Here is a 21,381-nt window from a genome sequence, read left to right as displayed (position 1 = left end):
TGGGGGTTGAAGGAAGCACCCACGGGTCTGTCACTGACATTGCTTGCAGGCACGAAAACCACGGCCTCCTGGCCCAGAATGGTGCTATTAGGATTATTCGTGCTTCCTCTGCTCTGATTTTCCTGATCACCTGCGGTAGTAGTATGATTGGTGGAAAAGCATATGCCAGTTTGAATTGCCACGGGGCCTGGAGGGCATCCAGAATTTCCGGATTGTCTGTCATATTTAGAGAGGCGAACCTTCGCACCTGCCTGTTTTCTCTGGTGGCGAAGAGATCTATTTGGGGAAGACCCCACAGTGACACGATGCGTGTGAATATCCCCCGGCTTAGACACCACTCTCCTTGCCGCAGTGTATGGCGGCTTAGAAAATCTGCCTCCACATTGTCTCTTCCCCTTATGTGGAGGGCTGAGAGACAAAAAATGTTTTTCTGCTAGGGATAAAATCCTTCTTGCGGAAGACATTAAGGTGACTGATCGAGTTCCGCCTTGTCTGTTCAGATATGCGACTACGGTGGTGTTGTCCGAAAGGATTCTCACGTCTTCCCCTTGTAACTGTGGAAGGAAACAAAATAATGCATGATAGACTGCCTTTAGTTCTTTTAAATTTGACGAATCCTTATCTTCGCCTATATCCCATAGGCCTTGGGCAAAAATATTCCCCATATGGGCTCCCCATCCTGTGGGGCTAGCGTCCATGATAATTATACGGGAGGGTGTTATAACCCAATCTACTCCTCCCGCTAGGTTATCGTCCTTTAGCCACCATGCAAGGGAGGTTAGGACCTCCTGGGACAGCGTGATTTTCTTTGTCAGATTCCCCCGGTCATGGGACTCCTCTAAGAGAATTTGGTGTTGTAGCTCCCTCGTGTGGAACTGGGCCCACAGAACTGCCGGGATGCAGGCAGTAAGGGATCCCAGGAGGGACATTGCTTCCCTTAAAGATAAGTGTGGCTGATCTATTGCTATCCTAACCTTTTTTAATTGCTGAAATTTTTACCTGCGACAGCAGACACTTTTGGCTTATGGAGTCTAGCTCGAGGCCCAGGAAGGACTGAACACACTGCGGCTCGAATCTGGACTTCTTGAAGTTTATTATCCACCCTAGGGCCTGTAGGGACAAGATTGTATCAGCAACTCGTTCATTACATTGCCGAATTGAATTCCCTACTATCAAAAAATCATCCAGATAGGGTACTATTAGTGTGTCCTTCTGGCGTAAAAAGGCCATCACTTCCAGCATCACCTTTGTAAATACTCGTGGTGCGATGGAAATGCCGAATGGCATGGCCGTGAACTGGAGATGCTGTATCTTGCCATCGAGGAGGACCGCCACTCTGAGGTATTTCTGATATCTGGAATGGATGGGAATATGATAATAAGCATCCTTCAGATCCAAGCCTGCCATCATACAATTGGGGAAGAGGAGCTTAATCGTGGATTTTATGGATTCCATCTTAAATTTATGATTTATTATAAATGAATTTAATTTTTTTCAAGTTGATTATCGTCCGGAATGATCCGTCTGGTTTAGATATCAGAAAGAGAGGGGAGTAAAATCCTCTCCCTTCCTGCCCTTTAGGCACATGGACCAAAACTTTTTTGTCCAGTAGATTCCAAATCTCAGCCTCCAGGGCCTGCTGTTGGATTGGTGAGCTGAAGGATGTTATGATTAATGAATTACAGGGTACATGATGGAATTCTATCTTTAACCCGTCTTTAATAATGCCTAGAACCCAAGGGCTAGCCGTAATTTTCTCCCATTCTCGAAAAAAAATTTTTAGCCTCCCTCCTACTGGAGGGACTGGCTCCTCAGTTCCTGTCCCTGCGGAAGGAGGATCCCCTAAACATGGCACCTTTGCCCTTTCCTTCCTTTGTGGCCCAGCGGTTTTGATTTTCTGCTGGTCTTCCTCGGCCAAATGGTCTTCTCCTAAACGCCCTCCTATAAAATGGGAGAGGAGGGTTAGGGAATCCTTTTTTCCTTTCTTTTGCCTTCGTAAGGATTTCATCTAAGGCTTTCCCAAATAAGAACTCACCCTCGCAAGGAATGGTACAAAGCTTTGCTTTGGACTGGTTGTCACCTCTCCAGCTTTTAAGCCATAGGCTACGTCTGGCGTTATTAGCCAACCCTGCTGTTCTGGCTGCCATGCGTAAGGAATCAGCAGAAGCATCTGCTATATATGCTGCTGCGCCACGGATTAGTGGTATGGCGGCTCGTAGCTTGTCTCTGGAGATCTTCTGGTCTATTTGCTGGTCTAGTTGATAGATCCAGACCAGCATAGAACGAGCTGTGCATGTAATAGCTATTGCCGGTTTAAACGTGCCGGTAGCTGCCTCCCATGCCCTCTTCAATGAGGCATCAGCTTTGCGGTTAAGAGGGTCTTTTAGAACGCCTGTGTCCTCCACTGGTAAGATCGTTTGCTTTGAGGCGGAGGCCACTGCCGCGTCTACCTTCGGGACCTTAACCCATATCGACAGCTCTTCGTCACTAAAGGGGTACCTTCTCTTTGAGGTTGAGGGAAGATACCCTCTCTGGTCCTGTCTCTCCCATTCCTTCTTAACCAGAGCTTTTATCGCTGGAATAACCGGAAAAACTCTCCTCTTTCTGTCTGTCAGACCTGCAAACATAATTTCTTGAGTCGTTTGCGGCTCTTTTGTGTCTGTGCATCCCATTGTATTCCTCACGGATTTAACTAAATTATCCATATTGTCTACGGCCCCTGCTGGCTTAGTAGTTTAGTAGATATTAGTAGGCCTGCTAGATTGGTTTAAGGCTTGTAGTTCTTCCCTAATTCTGGCCCTTATATCTGCGGCTGATGTTGATGCCTGTTTTGCCGTTTCGTTAATGCATCCTTTGCACAGCCTTTTTGTGTAAGAAGAGAGCGAGAGAGCGAGAGCGAGAGTGAGAGAGAGATTTGCGTGGTCCTTGACTGCTGCTGCATCGCTTGCCTGGGGATGCGTGTCCTGCCTTGGTGAAGACATGATTGCACGCCGTATCCCTTTGCCCCAGGCCTTTTGTAAGCCCCTTCATACCTGGTACCTCCCCCTCCAGGTGCGCCTATTTGCGGCCCATTAGTATGCGCTTCAGCGCTGACTCTAGCCTCCCGCACTCTGCAGGTTTAAACCGTCTTTTTTTTTTTTTTTTTTTCTTTTCTCCCCCCCTGGAGGGGGCGGGGAGCGCCTCTACGCCTGTGGTGCCGCCCAGCCGCGCATGCGCTGTGAGCCGAGGAACCTCCGGTAACCCGGAAGTTCCTCCTTACCACTTCCTGCTGCGCTGCATGTGCGTCCTCCTGGACGCTGAAGCCCTTTAGGAACGCCGGAGGCTGCAGTTTTTCTCCGGTTCCTGCGCCCCCACATGGACCGAAATGGATCCTCCCGCCGGTGTCATGTTGTCCCGCAGAGGAACACCCGGTTGGCGCCACCCGGTACCGGTGTTTTTGCCCCATCCGTCCATACCAGCCGAGGAGGGAGCCGGATTCCAGCACTTCCCCGTCGCTGCTTCTGGACCGGAACCCCTGCCGTTCTCGCAGACACTGCACAGGCGGTTCCTTGGCCCAGGTAAGACTGTAGCGTATCCTGCGGTTCCCCTTAGGAACAGGAAACCAACTGAGGGGGAGAGGCGGACCGCCCTCTTTTATCTCTGTAGGTTTCCTGTTCCTATGGGCGGATCCCTCTCTCCAAGTGGGTGCTGTCGTGGCGAAGAGTAAAACAAACATTTTTCCAGTTTAGCAAAGAGACAGTTCTCCTGGAGCCTTTGCAGAACTGCCCGAACATGACCAATGTGAGTCTGTTTATCAGGAGATTAGATCAATATGTCATCCAAATATACCACTAAAAAACGTCCAATAAAATCAGAGAACACGTGATTTATGAAATTTTGGAAGACCGCTGGAGCCTTGGTCAAGCCGAAAGGCATGACCAGATTTTCAAACAACCCTTCAGTAGTGAGAGAAGCGGTTTTCCATTCATCTCCGTCTCGGACTCGGATAAGGTTATACGCTTCCCGTAGATCTAATTTTGAGAACCACTTAGCTACGGACAATTGGATGTATAAATCAGGAATAAGTGGAAGGGCATACGTATTCCTCACAGTTATCTTATTTAACTCACGAAAATCGAGGCATGGGCGTAAACCACCGTCTTTTTTCTTTACAAAAAAGAACCCTGCCGCCACAGGAGAAACAGAAGGACGAATGTGTCCCTTACTGAGACTCTCGGAAATATACTCCTTCATCGCAGCCCGTTCTGGACCCGAAAGGTTATACAAGCGGGCCTTGGGCAATTTAGCACCTGGAACCAGGTCAATGGCACAATCAAAGGGGCGGTGTGGTGGTAAAACCTCAGCCTCTTTTTCGGAGAAAACGTCCGTATAGTCTTTCAGGCACTCCGGAATACCTTCCAGACCCACGGACGACACAGACACAGTAACAAGACATTTCTCAGAACAATAGGGACCCCATTTAACAATGTCCCGAGATTCCCAATTAATTACAGGATTATGCAATCGTAACCAGGGGAACCCCAACACCAGTCCCGCTGGCAGGTTGTCCATCACAAAACATGAAATACGTTCCTGGTGCAAGGAACTCACTTTAAGGAGAAACTCTTCAGTACGAAACATAATGTCATTCTTTACCAGTGGTGTTTTGTCAAAGGCCACAATGTGAATAGGAGACTCCAACCTAACTGTCCCTAACTTACACCTGGACACCAAATCAGAGTCAATAAAGTTCAGTGCTGATCCGCAATCCACGAAGGCAGAAGTGGATGTGGAGACACTCCCACAACAAAGTTCCACTTGCAACAACATTTTAGAGAAGGCGGAAAAAGGTACCTGAGAGCCTGGGTGACCTCCACGACAATCACCCGGGCTCAGTCGCTTGGTTAGTGGACGGGAGGGGCAATCCTTTTTCCAATGTCCGGAATAGCCACAGTGAAAACAGCATTTTCCCACGCGCCGTTGTCTCCTTTCATTTTCTTTGAGGTCGATGGTTCCCATCTCCGTGATCTCCAATATAGAACTGGCTCCCCTTCCTTGGGAGAATAACGGACTTTCACTTTGCATCATTCCCCTTGCCCGTAGTCGGCGATCCATTCGGACGGCATATGTCATAGCCTCCTCCAGGGAATCAGGCGGATTGTGGAGAGCCAAAGCATCTTTCAGATATTCAGACAGGCCTCTACGGAACAAACCCCGGAGGGCGGCATCATTCCAACAGACCTCAGCAGCCCAGCGTCTGAATTCTGAACAAAACCACTCGGCTGAGTGCTTCCCCTGGCACACACTCATCACCATGTCCTCAGCCATACACATACGATCAGGCTCATCATAAATATGCCCCAGGGCCTCAAAAAATGCATCTACCATCATACGCTCAGGGGCTGTGGTCGGAAGGGAGAAAGCCTAAGCTTGGGGGGCTCCCCTTAACAGAGACATAATGACCCCCACTCTCTGACTTTCATCCCCAAAAGAGTGTGGTCTTAAGGAAAAAAAAAAAAAAAGCTTACAGCCCTCCTTGAAAACTCTGAACTCTTTTTTATCTCCAGAAAAGGTATCCGGTAACTTCACTGGAGACTCAGGGGAAACTAATGTAATATCCCGAGCCCCCAATGAAAAAACCCCCTGCACAGTGTCAGCGATCAGCTGCTGAGACTGAGCCAGGACTCGTTGTTCTCCAAGGAGTTTCTGAGACATCTGTGTTAGGTGTTTTACCTGCTCAGAAAGAGTGTGCATAGGATCCATCACACACACAGGAGAATGGGAGCAGAGAAAAAAAAATGGTATTGGTCAGTTATAATATCAGGATCCTGACAGCGACGGCGTACAGCCTCCACTGAGCAGGGACTCACCGGCACTGTAGGGACCCCTGGGGATCAGGACAGCCAGAAAGTATAGGTGCACAGGACCTGCGGGCTGAAGTTTAGCAAGTCGGCACTGGACCTACGGTCATGTGACTGCAAGGGGGCGGGGCTTAGCGTCCTGCTTTCAGAGAAGATAGAAAACTCAGATCGGGCAAAACGGAGGTCATTCACAGTACGGGCAAACGAGGTACAGGAGGGACAAACAAACAGACAGGAGGTCAGACAAAGCCAAAGGTCATACACAAGAGGGCGACGCGGTACCAAGGGAATGAGCAGAGAGAAGTCGGGTCACAAGCAGAGAGTCATACACGAGAGGTAGAGCAGTACAAGAGGGACAGGCAGAACTCGTAACAGGGACAGAACCAGATCAAAACCAAACAAGCAAGCAAGATATCAGGCACAAGGCACACGTACGCATAAGGTCAACCAACTCAGCCAAGGGCAGGAGTATAACTGACACCGGACCTAGGTCCAGTGAGCATAATATAGCCGCCCTCTGCCAGAGAGAGGCGGAACAATTAACCCCCAGTCAGACCAGGACAGGCCAAAGCGAAACCCCGTCCTGGATCATGACAGATTATAGTCGGGTGTAGGAGTAACCAATTTTATCAAACAGGTGATAGTGATCATCATCTTCATGTTTAGGTTGAAACAGTCATTAACCAAAACAGAAACCGCTGCGTGGATGCTTAAAACTGGGCATGGAACAGCCAAACTCTGCTACATAGGTGTGGTTGTGGAAGACAGTTTCATATCCCAGATCACACACCATGGCAAAACTGAGCACATCGACAAGACATGAGATAGTTATACTGCATCAGCAAGGTTTCTCCCAGGTCAAGATCACAAAGAAGACATAGGCTTCAGGAAGTGCCGTCCACACTCTTTTGAAGAAGCACCAAGAAATGGGCAATGCTAAGTATTGTAGATACAGAGGTCGGCCAAGGAAACTTAGTGCGGCAGATGAGACATCTTGCTTACCTCCCTCTGAAATCAGAACATGTCCAGCAGTGGCATCAGCCCAGAAATGGCAGCAAACAGTGGGACCCAGTTACAACCACTTACTGTTTGGAGAAATTTGGCCAGAAATAGTGTCATGGAAGAATTTTGGCCAAAAAGCCATAACTTCAGAAGGTAAACAAGGCCAAGTGACCCAGCTGTGCATGAAAACATAGGAACTGGGATGCAGAAAAATGGCAGAAAGTGCTCTGGACTGATCAGTAAAAATGTGAAATATTTAGCTGTAACAGAAAGCACTATCACAGAACGGCACATTAATGAGCATCGGCGGGCAGCAGTGAAGCATGGTGGAGGGTACTACCAACAAGATTGGGTTGCATTTCAGCAAATGGAGTTGGCTATTTCTTAGAGATTAATGGTGTCCTCAATGCTGCGAAATACAGGCAGATACTGATCCATCATGAGATGACAGCAGGGAGGCGTCTGATTGGCTCCAAATTTATTCTGCAGCAGGACAACGATCCCAAACATCCAATCAAAGCCATTAAGATCCATCTTCAGCGTAAAGAAGAGTGAGGAGTCCTGGAAATGATGATATGGCCCCACACAGCCCTGATCAACATCATCGAGTCTGGGATTATATGAAGAGACAGAAGCGACGTCCACAGTAAATCTGTGGTTAGTTCTCCGAGATGTTTGGAACAATCTCCTGATGAACTGATGCTGTTTGGAATGTAAAGGGAGGTAATAGCAAATACTGATTTCATTTAGATTTCTCTTTTGTTTCCTTTACATTTTGTTGTTAATTGATAAATATAAACTATTAACACTTCTATTGTTGAAACCATTCTTATTTTGAGCATTTTTTCCTACAGTATTTTATATCAATAGTCAATACAGAGAACTCTCATGAGGCATTTCTACCCAGGACAGTATAGAACAAGTGACATCCTCCAAGTCTGGAAGAAAGGAGGTTTCAACATCCTGATAGACCAGGATTCTTTACTGTACGAGCAGTGAGCGTATACCGCCCAGCTTTGGGAGAAGTACAAAAAAAATTGCCTTTTTCCTCATGTGGAGCTTTATGTTTCTATGGATCAACACTGCAGGATAACGGGCTGAACGTTCCTCTTTTTTCAGACTCAAACTATGTTACTATGACAAAAGGCTATTAGAAAAATCATAATTGGTGATGAGCGAGCGTGATGGGATAAGGTGCTATCAGAACACGCTCGGGTGCTAACCAAGTGTCTTCGGCGTCCTCGGAAAATATGTTTGAGTCCCCACGGCTGCATGTCTCGTGGCCATTAGACAGCCACAACGCATGCAACAGACAGACAATCCTACATGTGTTGCGGCTGTTGAACAGCCGTGGGGACGCAAATATATTATGCGGGCACACTGAAGACCTGCTGTTACCACCGGAGCATGCGTAGATAACACCTTATCCGAGCACGTTCATTCTTCACTAATAATAATCTATCCTGCTTTATTCGGCTTCTCTCATAATGAAATCCACCTTTCTATTAAAGTGACAACAGTGGTTTGCCTGCAGCCAGCACTGACTGCAAAGAAAGCTCAGGCCGGCCAGTGCTGTCAGTCACCAGACAAGGAGGCTGGAGGACGTATAAAAATCAGTGGAAAAAGTGATGGACTGAGCCTCTAGGCCACACCCAGGGAGCACCAAGCAGAAAATTAGCATAAAGGAAACAAGTCACTCCATTCATATTGCCCAAACCACAGGCAGCATGAATCAGAGCCTCGCTCCATGATCGCAGCTAGGTTTATTTTCCTCTTACATCCCTCAGGCATTTCAGAGAAAATATAGTTTAAAGATCCAATGCACCGCTATAGGTGACTGACAGGTGTGGCCATATGTAGACACACAGGAGACCTGTCAATCTCCTAGAGCGGTGCGAGGAATAGTCGCGTCTCTCTCACGGCTGGATCTTCACACTGTACTTTTTCGGAAACACCAGAACAATACAGGTGGGATTTCTATAAGGCTTTATCCCCTCGGACAGGCGTGGGGACATCTTTCTCCCGGTCACAAGTCACATCTCCATATAGCGGTCAGTGCATGACCCACCCGATTCCAGTGACGCGAGTGAGAAAGTTGATAGAAGAGCTGGTGTCATCTTGGCGAATCTACACACAGAAGAAGAGAGGTGGATCAGCCATGGAGCTGACATGTACATCCTGTGATGCCACAGCACAGACGGACAATTACGGACATGAAATAAAATATCATCTGGCACCGGGTCAATAATGTAAGGAATTCTTTAAAGGCAGCGCAGATCTATAGTGATGGCCTTAACGAGAGCTCGACAGGCTATTTATGGCCCCCAGGCAACATGAATCTGAGAAAACCTACTCTGAGACACCAATGCAGGGACTATGTGTTGGGTGACTTGTCCAAGAGGACTGACCCCGGCGGCCTCTCCCCACCCAGCTGCTGTAGGCAGACAGGACCCCTATATACAGACAGTCCTGTCAGTCTAGAGATGCTGGGTGAGGAGGAGACGCCGCTGGGGACCTGCCTTGGGCCAGTCACCGGAGACACCGTCCACAGCTAACATTTCAGATAAAACATATATGGCAGCAAATATGCAGCCGGTATCTGATTCCCGTTGCCCGTGGTTCAAGTGGCATGAATCTACGGTGAAATCCCAGCTCCATCATGGAATTGCTCGGATGTCATATACTTCTGCTCCGGTTCAGCGCCATCTTGCTCCAGTGACAGCCTACGATTTTCCTACCGTCCAGCAAAAAATATGTAATTATTGGGGTTTACTGGGATCAAGAAAAATGTGGCCAAAGGCTATAAAATAAAGCAACAGAGCTGAGTATAATGATCTACAGCACCTGGTCCAGCGGTCACGTCCGTACCACGTGGAAGAGCATGGCCACCTTTCCGCTATTTGCCGGCATCCTGGGGGCCTTTCCCGATTAGTACACCCCTGACATGAGGCTGCAGGGTGACGCAGTTCATGACGACGCGGGGGTCTGCTAATCAGAAGAGGCACCCAGGACGCCTGAAGGTTTGCAGCGCTCTGGTCCGTAGAATTCAAACATGGCCGCCGGACCAGGCTCCTGCGAGTGGTTGTGCTCAATTCTACGAAAAAACTATTGCCTACCTAACGAATACTGTGAGTTTCTGGCGCTCCCCAATGGTCACAATGTCTACCAATATGACTGCTGCAGCCATTCACTGGTGTCAGTGTTGATGCTGCGGAAGACGGCAAAAGACCTCTGTGGCCAGTGACTGGCTGCAGCACATAGGGAAGCCCTAGAGTCACGTGGCCAGATTGGAGAAGGAAACAGAGACCAATGGGAAATACCAGAGTGATGGCGCTGAAGCCACAGGGGATTAGGCAAGTAACGGATATTTTGATCCTGGAAAACCTCTTTAGACATATTTACTGTCCTTTTCATATTATGAGAAGCGGCATCCTCAGGATATTTTTCCTGGCATAGTTGCATGCACTACCTGCTGAGCGTGCTCGGGTGATTGTCACTGACGCACGCTCAGACTTTATTATACACCAGTCTCCACTGCACTCTGTGGAAGCTTCCTGCAACGTTTCCACACGGAACAATGGCGGCGACGCGCGTCCCGCCGCTGAGCTGTCACCTTATGAGTATGATGAGCATAGAAAAATACTACAATGTAGCACTGCAAAAGTGAAAAAAATTTTTTTTAAAACTTTCTGACCTTTTCAAGTTTACGCAATTTTCCAGTGGCCAAAAATTCATCGATCTTTTCTGCTATTTTGGCGCCAACACCGTCCTGAAGAGAAAAGACACACAAGTCAGAGTGGTGTAAAAGTGATGGGGCTTCATGAATAAACGTCCAACGACGTGGCGGCTGAAGTTGATCTATAATGCATGGAATGATTACACTATCAATGCCTTTGCCTAGGACTAAAAGGGGCCGGGTTACAAGACCTAATTTTGCTTGTAATGGGTGCTGCAAAGAAAATCTATGGCCAGATACATCTTCCCTGAGAAACATGGAAACGTCAACAGGTAATCAGGGGCTTCAAAAGCAAAACCCATCTGCTGCTCTCCAGCATCAGTTCTAACAGCGCACAGTACCAGCTAAAGCCACTGGAGGGCCACACTGTCTTACATAGTGTTCCATTACATCCACACAAAAAGGACCAGACTGAAAATCTGCGCCCCCCGCAGATACAACTGTGCATTACAGCCTCACATACAACAATTGGTTGCAGATTTCTACGCTTTTTCTCACCGCCAGAGTGTGCAGTTGGCTTCAAGGATTATTCCAAACTCAACCTTGCAGGTCCGAGACAGGAATAATTATCCAACACTGACCTCTGGAAATCGAGCTACAGAAACAGGCGAGGGCGGCTGACCTACGCTGCCTCGGTACCTCCCAAAGAAATTAGTCTTGGTTCACCCACTCTCAGCCGTATCCATAACTCCACCTCCGGCCTAGACATTCGAGTTGTAAAAGAGACAACTTCTTCCGCCTTGGACTGAATGTCAACGATAGAGGAGATCAGTGTCCGCTGATTGGCTGCAGCGGTCAGCAGAAGCTACCTGCTGAGAGCAGAAGCCAGGAGACTGGTGGACAGTGACGAAAGCAGCACAGAGGAGCAGTGCCAGTCTAGTAGATGGGTATCACCGTTTTTTTTTGCACCATCTTTGATCCATTAGTAAAGTCTTTAAAAGTAGGACCCCAATACATAGCCCCCCAACACATAGTTTCTTATTGGGGTACTAACACCAAAATATACCGTAACTATTGGAACCGGATTAGTTCTTACCAATTTTTTGGCTTCAGTGCCACTTTTGATTTTTGTAGGGTACTTTGCAATTACGGAGGCAGCTTTCCTGAAAGACAAAAAAAAATGCAGTAGAATTCAGAGAATGGGCAAAGTACCACAGTCTGTCACATCACAGCGGGGGGATTGAGCTGGGAAGCGGGGGGGGGGGGGATGGCGCTGCTGGATAGAGTGAGAGATTGCTCCTAATATTCACATACATGGTCCACGCTGGATAACAGATGGGGTTGGGACACGTCATAAAGCTTGGTGGTCTCAATGTCACCTCCTCGCATCAACTCAAACTTCTTACATGATCCTATATGACGTCATATTTTCCTATTAGACGACAAAAGCGCTCGAACCTGTGACACTCCATCACAGGGCTCCCTACGACTAGAAAACAATCGACTTTTGCGCTGCGACTCCTTAGTGGAAGGTGATACTCAACACACGCGCCGCAGACCGAGCAAGAGGTCACCAACCCTAGTGTTGTGCCCGGATAAGGTTCGGCTCCTCTCTCTTATATTTGCTGTTGCCCTCTTCCCAAACACGCCACCTGATTAAGCAGGGCGAAACACGAGCTGGCGCACACGGACACCACGCTACCTTTGCATTACATGAAAGTTATTATTTGGTTTACTGTTATATCCCTATTTAATAACTTCTAATTCCGAATTCCTCTTCTTTTGTCATTTCTTCATCCCACATTTGTTACTTCTTTATGGGAGCAAAAAGTGTGCTCCCAGGATTTTGATAAGGGAGGACCGGTTATGTAATTTCCTTCTATTAGGTTATCTTGATAGGGGTCCCAATTTTACGGTCATTGAGTGTCTCGGCTCCACTTCTAATTACCTTTGATATTATTTTTGCAGATGAATTAATAAAGTAGATTTTCAGAGACCGAACAATTTGTATTGTTGGTTTTCTACACGACATCGAAAGACACTTTAGTTTTTACAAATGATGATAAACATTTAGGAACTGCTGCAAAATCCACGTTCGGGTCCTCACAGAGCTCGGGGCCCCGCTCCTACCTGTAGGCATTGTATTTGTGGATGGCTCTGTTCACATTTCTCTCGTAGTTGGCCAATTCTGCAAATAGAAAAAAAAACAAAAAAAAAAAACGGTAAGTTATCGTTTTTACATTCACATTTTTCCTCCACTTCTTCCAAGAGCCATAACTTTTTTTTTTTTTAATTTTTCCACCCGCAGCAATTTGAGGGTGTTTCTGTTTTCGCTGACACCATTCACGTTCCCATATAATGTGCTGAAAAACAGGAAAAATTCCTAATGAATGAAAAGCGTGAAAAAATGCAATTGTTTTCAGGGTTTTTATGGCAATTATCATACAGAAAAAAAATTACCTAAAAACTCGATTCTCCAGGTCAGGTGTCTCAGGCAACAGCAATCTCGTTTTTTTATTATTATTTAAATGGTGAATAGAAATTTGCTTAAAAAAACAAACAAACACAAAACAGTTTTGCATTTCCATGATATCAATTTGGGGGACATGTGTCGTTTTGATTTGTTTTTTTTATTGCATTTTTAAAGGGAGGTGTGGTGACTGAAAAAAAAATAAAAAACTAAATTCTGGCCTTTTGATTTTTTATAATCTAGCCATGTGGGTTAATACATTTTGTATTTTGATAGACCGGAATTTTTTTTAGTCCCTTTAGGGGACTCTGATCACTTATTCTATAAACTAAAAATACCACAATGTTGTGATCTATAGTGAAAAATCGACTGGGGCCGAGCTTCACTGCACCAAGATGCCAGTGACAGGGGCTTTTAGCAAGACCACAGCTGTCATGTTACCCCATGATCAGTTTGTGGGGGGCTGGAAGAAATCAGCCGCTGTCAGAAATTGACAGGAGGCAAGACGTCAGCTATGTGTTGTAGCCGGCATCTACCTACTCCATGCGGACCCCTGTGCTGAGCTACAGGTACACCATTTCAAGCTAAGGGATGAAAGATGTTGTCCAAGACCAGGTCCTTAAGGCCGCGTTCACACTTCAGGCTTTCGGTATCCGGCATGGTGCGGCGAAAAACCGGACTACCGGATCCGGCCGCAACTGCAGACACCGGATCCTTCTTTCTGCCGGATATATTCCTGGCAGAGGTTTCCGGGCATGCGCAGTGCGAAAAACTGGTCCGGCGTTGGGAAAAAACGTTGCATGCAATGCTTTTTCCAGACGCCGGACCGGCTATTTTCTCCGGATCCGGAAAAAAACGGACGCGCCGCATTGCCATCCGGCGCAATGCGGCAGCAATGAAACAGCACGGGGAAAAAGCCGGATCTGGTCGTAACAGGCGCCGGATCCGGTAGTCCGGTTTTTCGCCGCACCATGCCGGATACTGAAAGCCTGAAGTGTGAAAGCGGCCTAAGATCGGTGGGATAAATTAAATGAAAACAGTCGATATTCCTGCATACTGGTGACTGGCTGCAGCGGTCACCTGACGCCCAGATGAGGAAGCAATGAGACCGGCAGCAGCAGGTAGGATCAGCAGGAGGCCAGTGATTGTTTTATTTATGTTTTTAATTTTTAATCACAGCCATAGTCCCAGAGTTAAAAAGTTTTTTCGCAATGGACTGAAACGCGTCTTAGTCTTAGCCGTGCTGCTGTTTTGAAAGACAGAACTCATTTTTTCCCATATCATACACTGAAAAATTAGAAAAAAAATAAATGCAATACCACCATTTTCCTTTTTTTTTTTTACAGCATTCATTGTAGAAATAACTTGCCAACCTGATTCCCCTGCTCAGTACGATTGTGGCGATACCAGATCTTTATTGGTTAATTTTTATATACATATTTTAGTGGTAAAAAAAATAAATAAATAATTGTGCTTTGGTGTCGCCGTTTTCGGAGATTCATAATTTCTCATTTTCTGGAGCTCTGGGAGGGAGAGAGGGGTCTTTTTTGCACCTGGAGCAGTTTTCATTGGAATCATTTTGGGGGTACACCTGATGGTTTTGACCCTTTTTACTGTATTTCTTTTGTGGATCATTTGGTGATCAAAATGTTTTAATTTTATTTAGGGCATTTATCCTATGGGAGAAATTAGTTTAGATTTTGATAGATTGGACTTTTAAAGGTTCAGGAATGATCCGCACTGTAAAAAAAATAGTAAAGGCTGCAGACAGTCAGTGGACGCTGATTGGCTGCAGCATTCAAATCCATACGGCAAAACGTCACGCACAGACACACACATTACACAGAAGTGTGTGTATATATATATATATATATTAGGGAGTAGATAGGGAGTATATATATATATATATATGTGTGATAGGGAGTATATATATATATATATGTGTGTGTGATAGGGAGTATATATATATATTAGGGAGTAGATAGGGAGTATATATATATATATATATATATATGTGTGTGTGATAGGGAGTATATATATATATATATGTGTGTGTGATAGGGAGTATATATATATATTAGGGAGTAGATAGGGAGTATATATATATATATGTGTGTGTGATAGGGAGTATATATATATATATATATATGTGTGTGATAGGGAGTATATATATATATTAGGGAGTAGATAGGGAGTATATATATATATATATATATATATATGTGTGTGTGATAGGGAGTATATATATATATATATATTAGGGAGTAGATAGGGAGTATATATATGTGTGTGTGATAGGGAGTATATATATATATATGTGTGTGATAGGGAGTATATATATATATATATATGTGTGTGTGATAGGGAGTATATATATATATGTGTGTGATAGGGAGTATATATATATATTAGGGAGTAGATAGGGAGTATATATATATATATATGTGTGTGTGATAGGGAGTATATATATATATATTAGGGAGTAGATAGGGAGTATATATATGTGTGTGTGATAGGGAGTATATATATATATATATATATAATGTGATGGGGAGTGAGATATATATATATACTTTCTATCACCACACGCACAGACAATACACAGGTCGGGTCCCTCTTGCCCACAATGAGCCGTCCCATTCCTTCTCTCCCCTCTCCCATGGCCGCCTGCCTCTCTCACCTATTAGGAAGTCCGTTATCCCCTCATTCAGAGTCTCCTGCGGGGCTTTTCTTTTGCTCATTTTTAATCCGGCTTAGGAGACCCCAGCACCGGCACTGATTTGTCACTTGAGGCCGGTGCTTTAGATCTCCGTGCAGGCCGCAATACACCTTACACGTCACCACCGTGCGTTGCCTTCTGTAGCGCGCTGACGTCACACAAAGGGCAAGTGCCTCATGACCGCCATCTTTGATGAAGGCACGGTACTACGGAGGCCGAAAAGTGGCAAGGTAGGTAGCTTTACAAAAAGGTGCTGACTTTTGACTCTGTTTTTACACCCTGTTGTGGTCCACACCAATTTAAAACATTTCTTCCTATTTTTTCACTTCAGACTCTTATCTTACTCCACTTGTGCTAATAGGAATATGGCTTCTATTTAGACCTATTAGAAGACACACTTCTAATGTTTTCACATGCCCCTATTTTACAGGCCACAACCTGTTTTTTTTTTTAGCAACTAATATGCATTTGGATGCCAGAGCTCAGTCAAAAGAAGGCCAGGTTCACACACGTGTATTTCATAGTCTGAACACAGACAGTTTTTGCCTGTTCTGGTTGCTATATTTAGGGTTTCAGATGTGATTTCTGGATCCATTGTTCATCAGAAGGACTTACGTAGTTATTACTGCGTCCACTGTCTGACATGGGCCTACGTGACATGGTAGATTGCCCCCAGAGTGGGAGTATCTGTGGGGGAGAAAGCATGAACCTGTCAGAGGTGGCTAGACCCCCTTGGCCACTGAAAACGAACATAGCCAGGGCCGTGGCCACCAAGTGTGGAAATTGTCATGGTCAAGCAAGATGAGAAGTTGATGGAATAAGGAGGCTACAGCGGTCATTGGGAAGAAAAAGGACTATGGAACAAGAAACGCCTTGGGCAGAGGGTAACAGTGGACGTCTGGTCAACCCAAAGACCAGGGATGATTGGTCTGAGCCAGTGACCATCTGCGCACCTTAATACGAGAGAGGGAATGGATTGAGTTCAAGTATAAAGGTAAAGGTACGACCACCAAATTTATTGACCTCATTGGGAAACGCCATACTTTTATGCCTTCTGAGAGGAGTAAAGTTTGTTTGTGAAGTGTGGCGCTATAATATGTACATATTAAGGCCCCTTCAGCATCTGTCCGGATCGGTTACTTCCTATTCACCGGCATGATACTGATACCAGTAAGCAGACCCGATTGAGTTACCCTTTTATTTATTATAATATCTTGGCCATCTCTTGGTGCCCAGTTTCGGAAAATCCCTGTCCCCTGGCTGTAGTTTGTTTTAGGAAAAGCAACCACAGCCTAATTCCCCCTTCCCCCCATCCCAGGTCCTGCAGCACTGAGTCTCTACTGCTGCTCCTGGTGTCTGTTATTTTCTGCAGCACCGACTTCACCTCAAAAGCGCTGCAGCCAATGATTGAGGCAGAGTCACAGGCTGCACCACAGACAATAACAGTCACTGGAGACTCAGCGTTGGACCCGGGGAGGGAGAGTAAAGGACATATTTTTTAACACAAACTGCAACTGGTAGACAATATAACCAAAAAAGAATTCCAACAATGGCACTTCCCATATATAAACAATTCCTACAGAAAAAACAGAAGTATACGCCCAGTACAAATAAATTATAATCCATCTTTATTCAAACATATATATTAAAATCGGACAATCGAGATACATATGCAAAAAATATTTTTTTACGTAGACACCAATATGTTTTACATTGTGCAGACACCAACAGGTTTTTTTAGGATTTTTTGAAGAATTTTATTCCCAGTATAGACTATCGTTTGGTCATATGTATATATCTTCACTAGAGGAGGATTTTCTAAATATTGTATGTAATTTTTCAAAAATCCTATAATTGTACTAGAGTGATTTGTGGCTAGTAGTCCTATTTTTGCATATGTATCTCCATTGTCCCATTTTAATATATATGTTTGAATAAAGATGGATTATGATTTATTTGTACTGGGCGTATACTTCCGTTTTTTGTAGGAACTGGTAGACAAGGTTTATTCGAAACCAGAAAACTCTTTTAAGGGTACCCTGTCTTATCTAGTGTTGGGGGGGGCAAACACAGAATGTCAGTGCAGAACAAATTGCAGACCACTCAGACGTTTAAAGTCTATGAGGAACCGGAACTGGTTATGGATAGACTATCAATGTTAGGGTTCTATCACACTAGCGAGTAGCATCTGATGATTGTCTCGTGCGAGTGAATCGGATGCTATATGCAATGACCCTCGGCTCATACTCTGCTGCGAGCGTTAGCCGAGTGTCATCTTACTGTGATCAGATTCTCTCGGATCACAGCGGAGAAGATGGAGAGCTTCATTTCTCCATCTTCTCTATTGTGTGTCAGCATACATCACATATAACATCCGAGTGCAGTCCGATGTATTGAACACACCCCTAGACTTCCACGCCGTCCGATATATGCTGCCATTTGCAGCACACAGCGATTTATTTTCTCATGTCGACTCGGCGTGAGAAAAAAAAAGTTATGCGACACTACTCCATAATATAACGTTGGATGTAACATCTGAGTTATACGCTGGCTACTCGCTAGTATGAGTGAGCACTTATAGGCGTTGAAATGTAGGATTTGGGGTAACCATCTTTTTGGAATAGTCACCTCTAACTTGCGTTATTAATAGTTCACATTCTGGACTCCATGGAATGAGACCTGTCCGGCAGGTTCGCCGCTCCCAAATCATCTACTTGCCTTTGATAGCAACGATTCCGCATTCCCAGAACAATACATCACTAATGCACCGATCAGCAGTGTATAGATGTTTTCATTTCCTTGTATTCCTTTAGCCTTTATGCCCTTGGAGACAAAGATTTTACTTAAGTCTGATGGAACAAAAATGGAACTGTTCAACCATAATGAGCATTTTTATATATGGAGGAAAAAAGGTGGAAGCCTGCAAATCAAAGACTGTCCCTGTGCAAGAATTGGTATGAGCTCCCTCTCTCTTAAGAGGAGTTTTCCCAAAAGTTGTCCAATTTGTCCTGAGTACGCCGATACCCTAAATGTGGGGGTAAATCACTGTTTGGGCGCACAGCAGAGCTCGGAAGGGAAGGAGCACCGTTTGACTTTTTCAACACAGAATTGGCTGGAATTGAGATCGGACGCCATGTCACATTTGGAGAGCCCCTGATGTGCCTAGACAGTGGAAAACCCCAATTCTAACTCCAACCCTAACCCACCCCTAACCCTAATCCAAGCCCTAACCATAACCCTAACCACAAACCTAACCCTAACACACCCCTAACCCTAATCCCAACCCTAATCCAAACCGTAACCTTATCTTTAGCCCCAACCCTAACCATAACCCTAATGGGAAAATGGAAATAAATACTTTTTTTATTTTATCATTTTTCCCTAACTTAAACCCCTGTTACACACTGTGATATCGCTAGCAATATCGCTGTAAAGTCACCGATTTTGTGACATAGCAGCGATATTGCTAGCGATATCGCTGCATGTGATACTTACCTCCGACCGGCTCCCCTGCTGGTTATCGCTGATCGCGCGAGAAGCTCCTGGACCATTCCTCGTCGGCCACTTCCTGCTGGGCTTCCTGTGGCGCCGACAAGCGACGCGTGGAGCCGGGCAGGAGGACGTCAGGATCGCCTCATCTGACAGGTAAGTAGCGACCCCTAACCACCGCTATGTCGCTGGTGAGATCTGCCTGTGTGGCAGCTCACTAGCGAACACCTAGCGATGCACCAGCGATCCTGACCCCGTCATATCGCTAGTCGGGATCGCTGGTGCATCGCTAGGTGTAACGGTACCCTAAGGGGGTGATAAAGGGGGGTTTGATTTACTATTTATAGTGGGTTTTTGTAGCAGGTTTTTTTGTTTGGCAGCTGTCACACGCTAAAAGACGCTTTTTATTGCAAAAAATAGTTTTTGCATCACCACATTTTGAGAGCTATAATTTTTCCATGTTTTGGCCCACACAGTCATGTGAGATCTTGTTTTTTGTGGGACGAGTTGACATTTTTATTGGTACCATTTTCGGGCACATGACTTTTTATTACGATTTTTGGGAGGCATAATGAACAAAAAAACAGCATTTCATGAATTTCTTTTTTTTTTGGGGGGGGGGGCATTTATACCGTTCCACGTGTGGTAAAATTGATAAAGCGGCTTCTTTCTTCGGGTCAGTACGATGACAGCGATACCTCATTTATTTCATTTTTTAATGTTTTGGTGCTTTTATACAATAAATACTATTTTATATGAAAAATACTTGTTTTTGCATCGCTTTATTCTGAGTGCTGCAACTTTTTTATTTTTTCGCTGATGATGCTTGTTTTTTTTGTTGGACAAGATGACGTTTTCAGTGGTACCATATTTACTTATATCAATCTTTTTTGATCGCGTGTTATTGAACTTTTTGTTCAGAGGTATGATGATAAAGCATTGTTTTTTGCCTTGTTTTTGGTTTATTTTCTTACGGTGTTCACTGAAGGATTTAACTAGTGGGACAGTTTTATAGGGCGGGTTGTTACGGACACAATGATACTAAATATGTGTACTTTTATTGTTTGTTTTTATTTACATAAATAAATATATTTATTGGGGAAAAATTTTTTTACATTTATTTAGGATTTTTTACAAATATTTTTACACAGTGTAATATTTTTTTTATTTTTTTTTTTACTTTTTTACATTGTCCCAGGGTGGGACATTACTATACAAAGTCAGATCAGCGATCTGACGGGCAGTGCAGGAGGCTTGCCGGTGCCTGCTCTCAGCAGGCACTGACAAGCCACCTCCCTTCAGGATCCGGAAGGACCCCGCAGCCATCTTGGATCATAGGGGGAACCCGCGTCGGGTTTTTCATGCACCCATTCTCCTCTGCTTGCGCTGATCACAGGCAGAGCAGGGGAGAATGATGACAGCCACGTTCAGCACCTGCCGCCTGGAAACAGCGTTTACAGTAGTGCTTCTACCCCGGTGGCCGTCCGTGTGGTACTAATGTGGCACACTTGTGCCACACTTGTGCCACACGTATTACACACACGGACACTGATATCTCCGGCACCGTTTTTTCCAGTACCGGAAATATCAGGACATGTGAAAGGGGCCTCAATCACACTTCTGAGAAATCAACCTGTCCAGTTATGAATAAATTTCTCCTGCTGTTTTGCAAATGGAACAGACAACAGGTAGAAATGATCGGCAATTAGCAAGACAACCCCTATAAGGCAGGGGTCACACTTGCAAGAAACTCGCCTGGCTTGCACTTCAGTACCCGGCACTGCCGCCGGCGGTTCAGATCGGAGCGTTCAGCTGCATAGAAATAGATGCAGCCACATGCTCCGGTCCAAGTGCCGGTGGCAGTGCCGGGTATTGCGTGCAAGGCTCGTGCAAGTTTCTCGCAAGTCTGACCCCGGAATAAAGGAGTAGTTCTGCAGATGGTGAGCACAGACCGTTTCTCTGTTCTCATCTTTTTGGCTGTTGTTTTGCTCACTTTTGCATTTTGTCATTGCTCTCACCCCTAGAAGTACTGTACAATAGCATGAGGCGGTGTCTACAACCCACAGTAGTTGCTCAGGTATTGCAGCTCATTCAGGATGGTGTAAGGTGGGGAGACTGGGCTGCGGGTACCTGCTTGCCGTGTCCGGACCTGTTGAGGCTGCATCCCCTGTTGCCTTGGGGAAGA

At 45.4% G+C, this 21,381-nt stretch overlaps 1 protein-coding gene across 1 annotated transcript in view; it reads right to left on the bottom strand.

Annotated features, from left to right (window-relative positions):
- POLB (DNA polymerase beta) overlaps positions 1 to 15,920 on the bottom strand; it is a 31,764-nt gene extending 15,844 nt beyond the window's left edge. The window contains exons 1-5 of the mRNA XM_073588858.1: positions 15,669 to 15,920; positions 12,649 to 12,706; positions 11,615 to 11,681; positions 10,537 to 10,611; positions 8,911 to 8,969 (exon numbers count right to left, since the gene is read on the bottom strand). Coding sequence (XP_073444959.1) covers positions 8,911 to 8,969; positions 10,537 to 10,611; positions 11,615 to 11,681; positions 12,649 to 12,706; positions 15,669 to 15,729 — 320 coding nt within the window. The 5' untranslated portion in view covers positions 15,730 to 15,920. The remainder of the gene's footprint in view (positions 1 to 8,910; positions 8,970 to 10,536; positions 10,612 to 11,614; positions 11,682 to 12,648; positions 12,707 to 15,668) is intronic.
- Positions 15,921 to 21,381: the final 5,461 nt, after the last annotated feature.

Source organism: Dendrobates tinctorius, unplaced genomic scaffold (assembly GCF_039654945.1).
Source record: "Dendrobates tinctorius isolate UK_male_01 unplaced genomic scaffold, ASM3965494v1 ptg000104l, whole genome shotgun sequence".
Taxonomy (NCBI): Eukaryota; Metazoa; Chordata; class Amphibia; order Anura; family Dendrobatidae; genus Dendrobates; species Dendrobates tinctorius.
The sequence above is the reverse complement of the archived record's forward strand: the minus strand, read 5'-3'. Positions and strand labels throughout refer to the sequence as shown.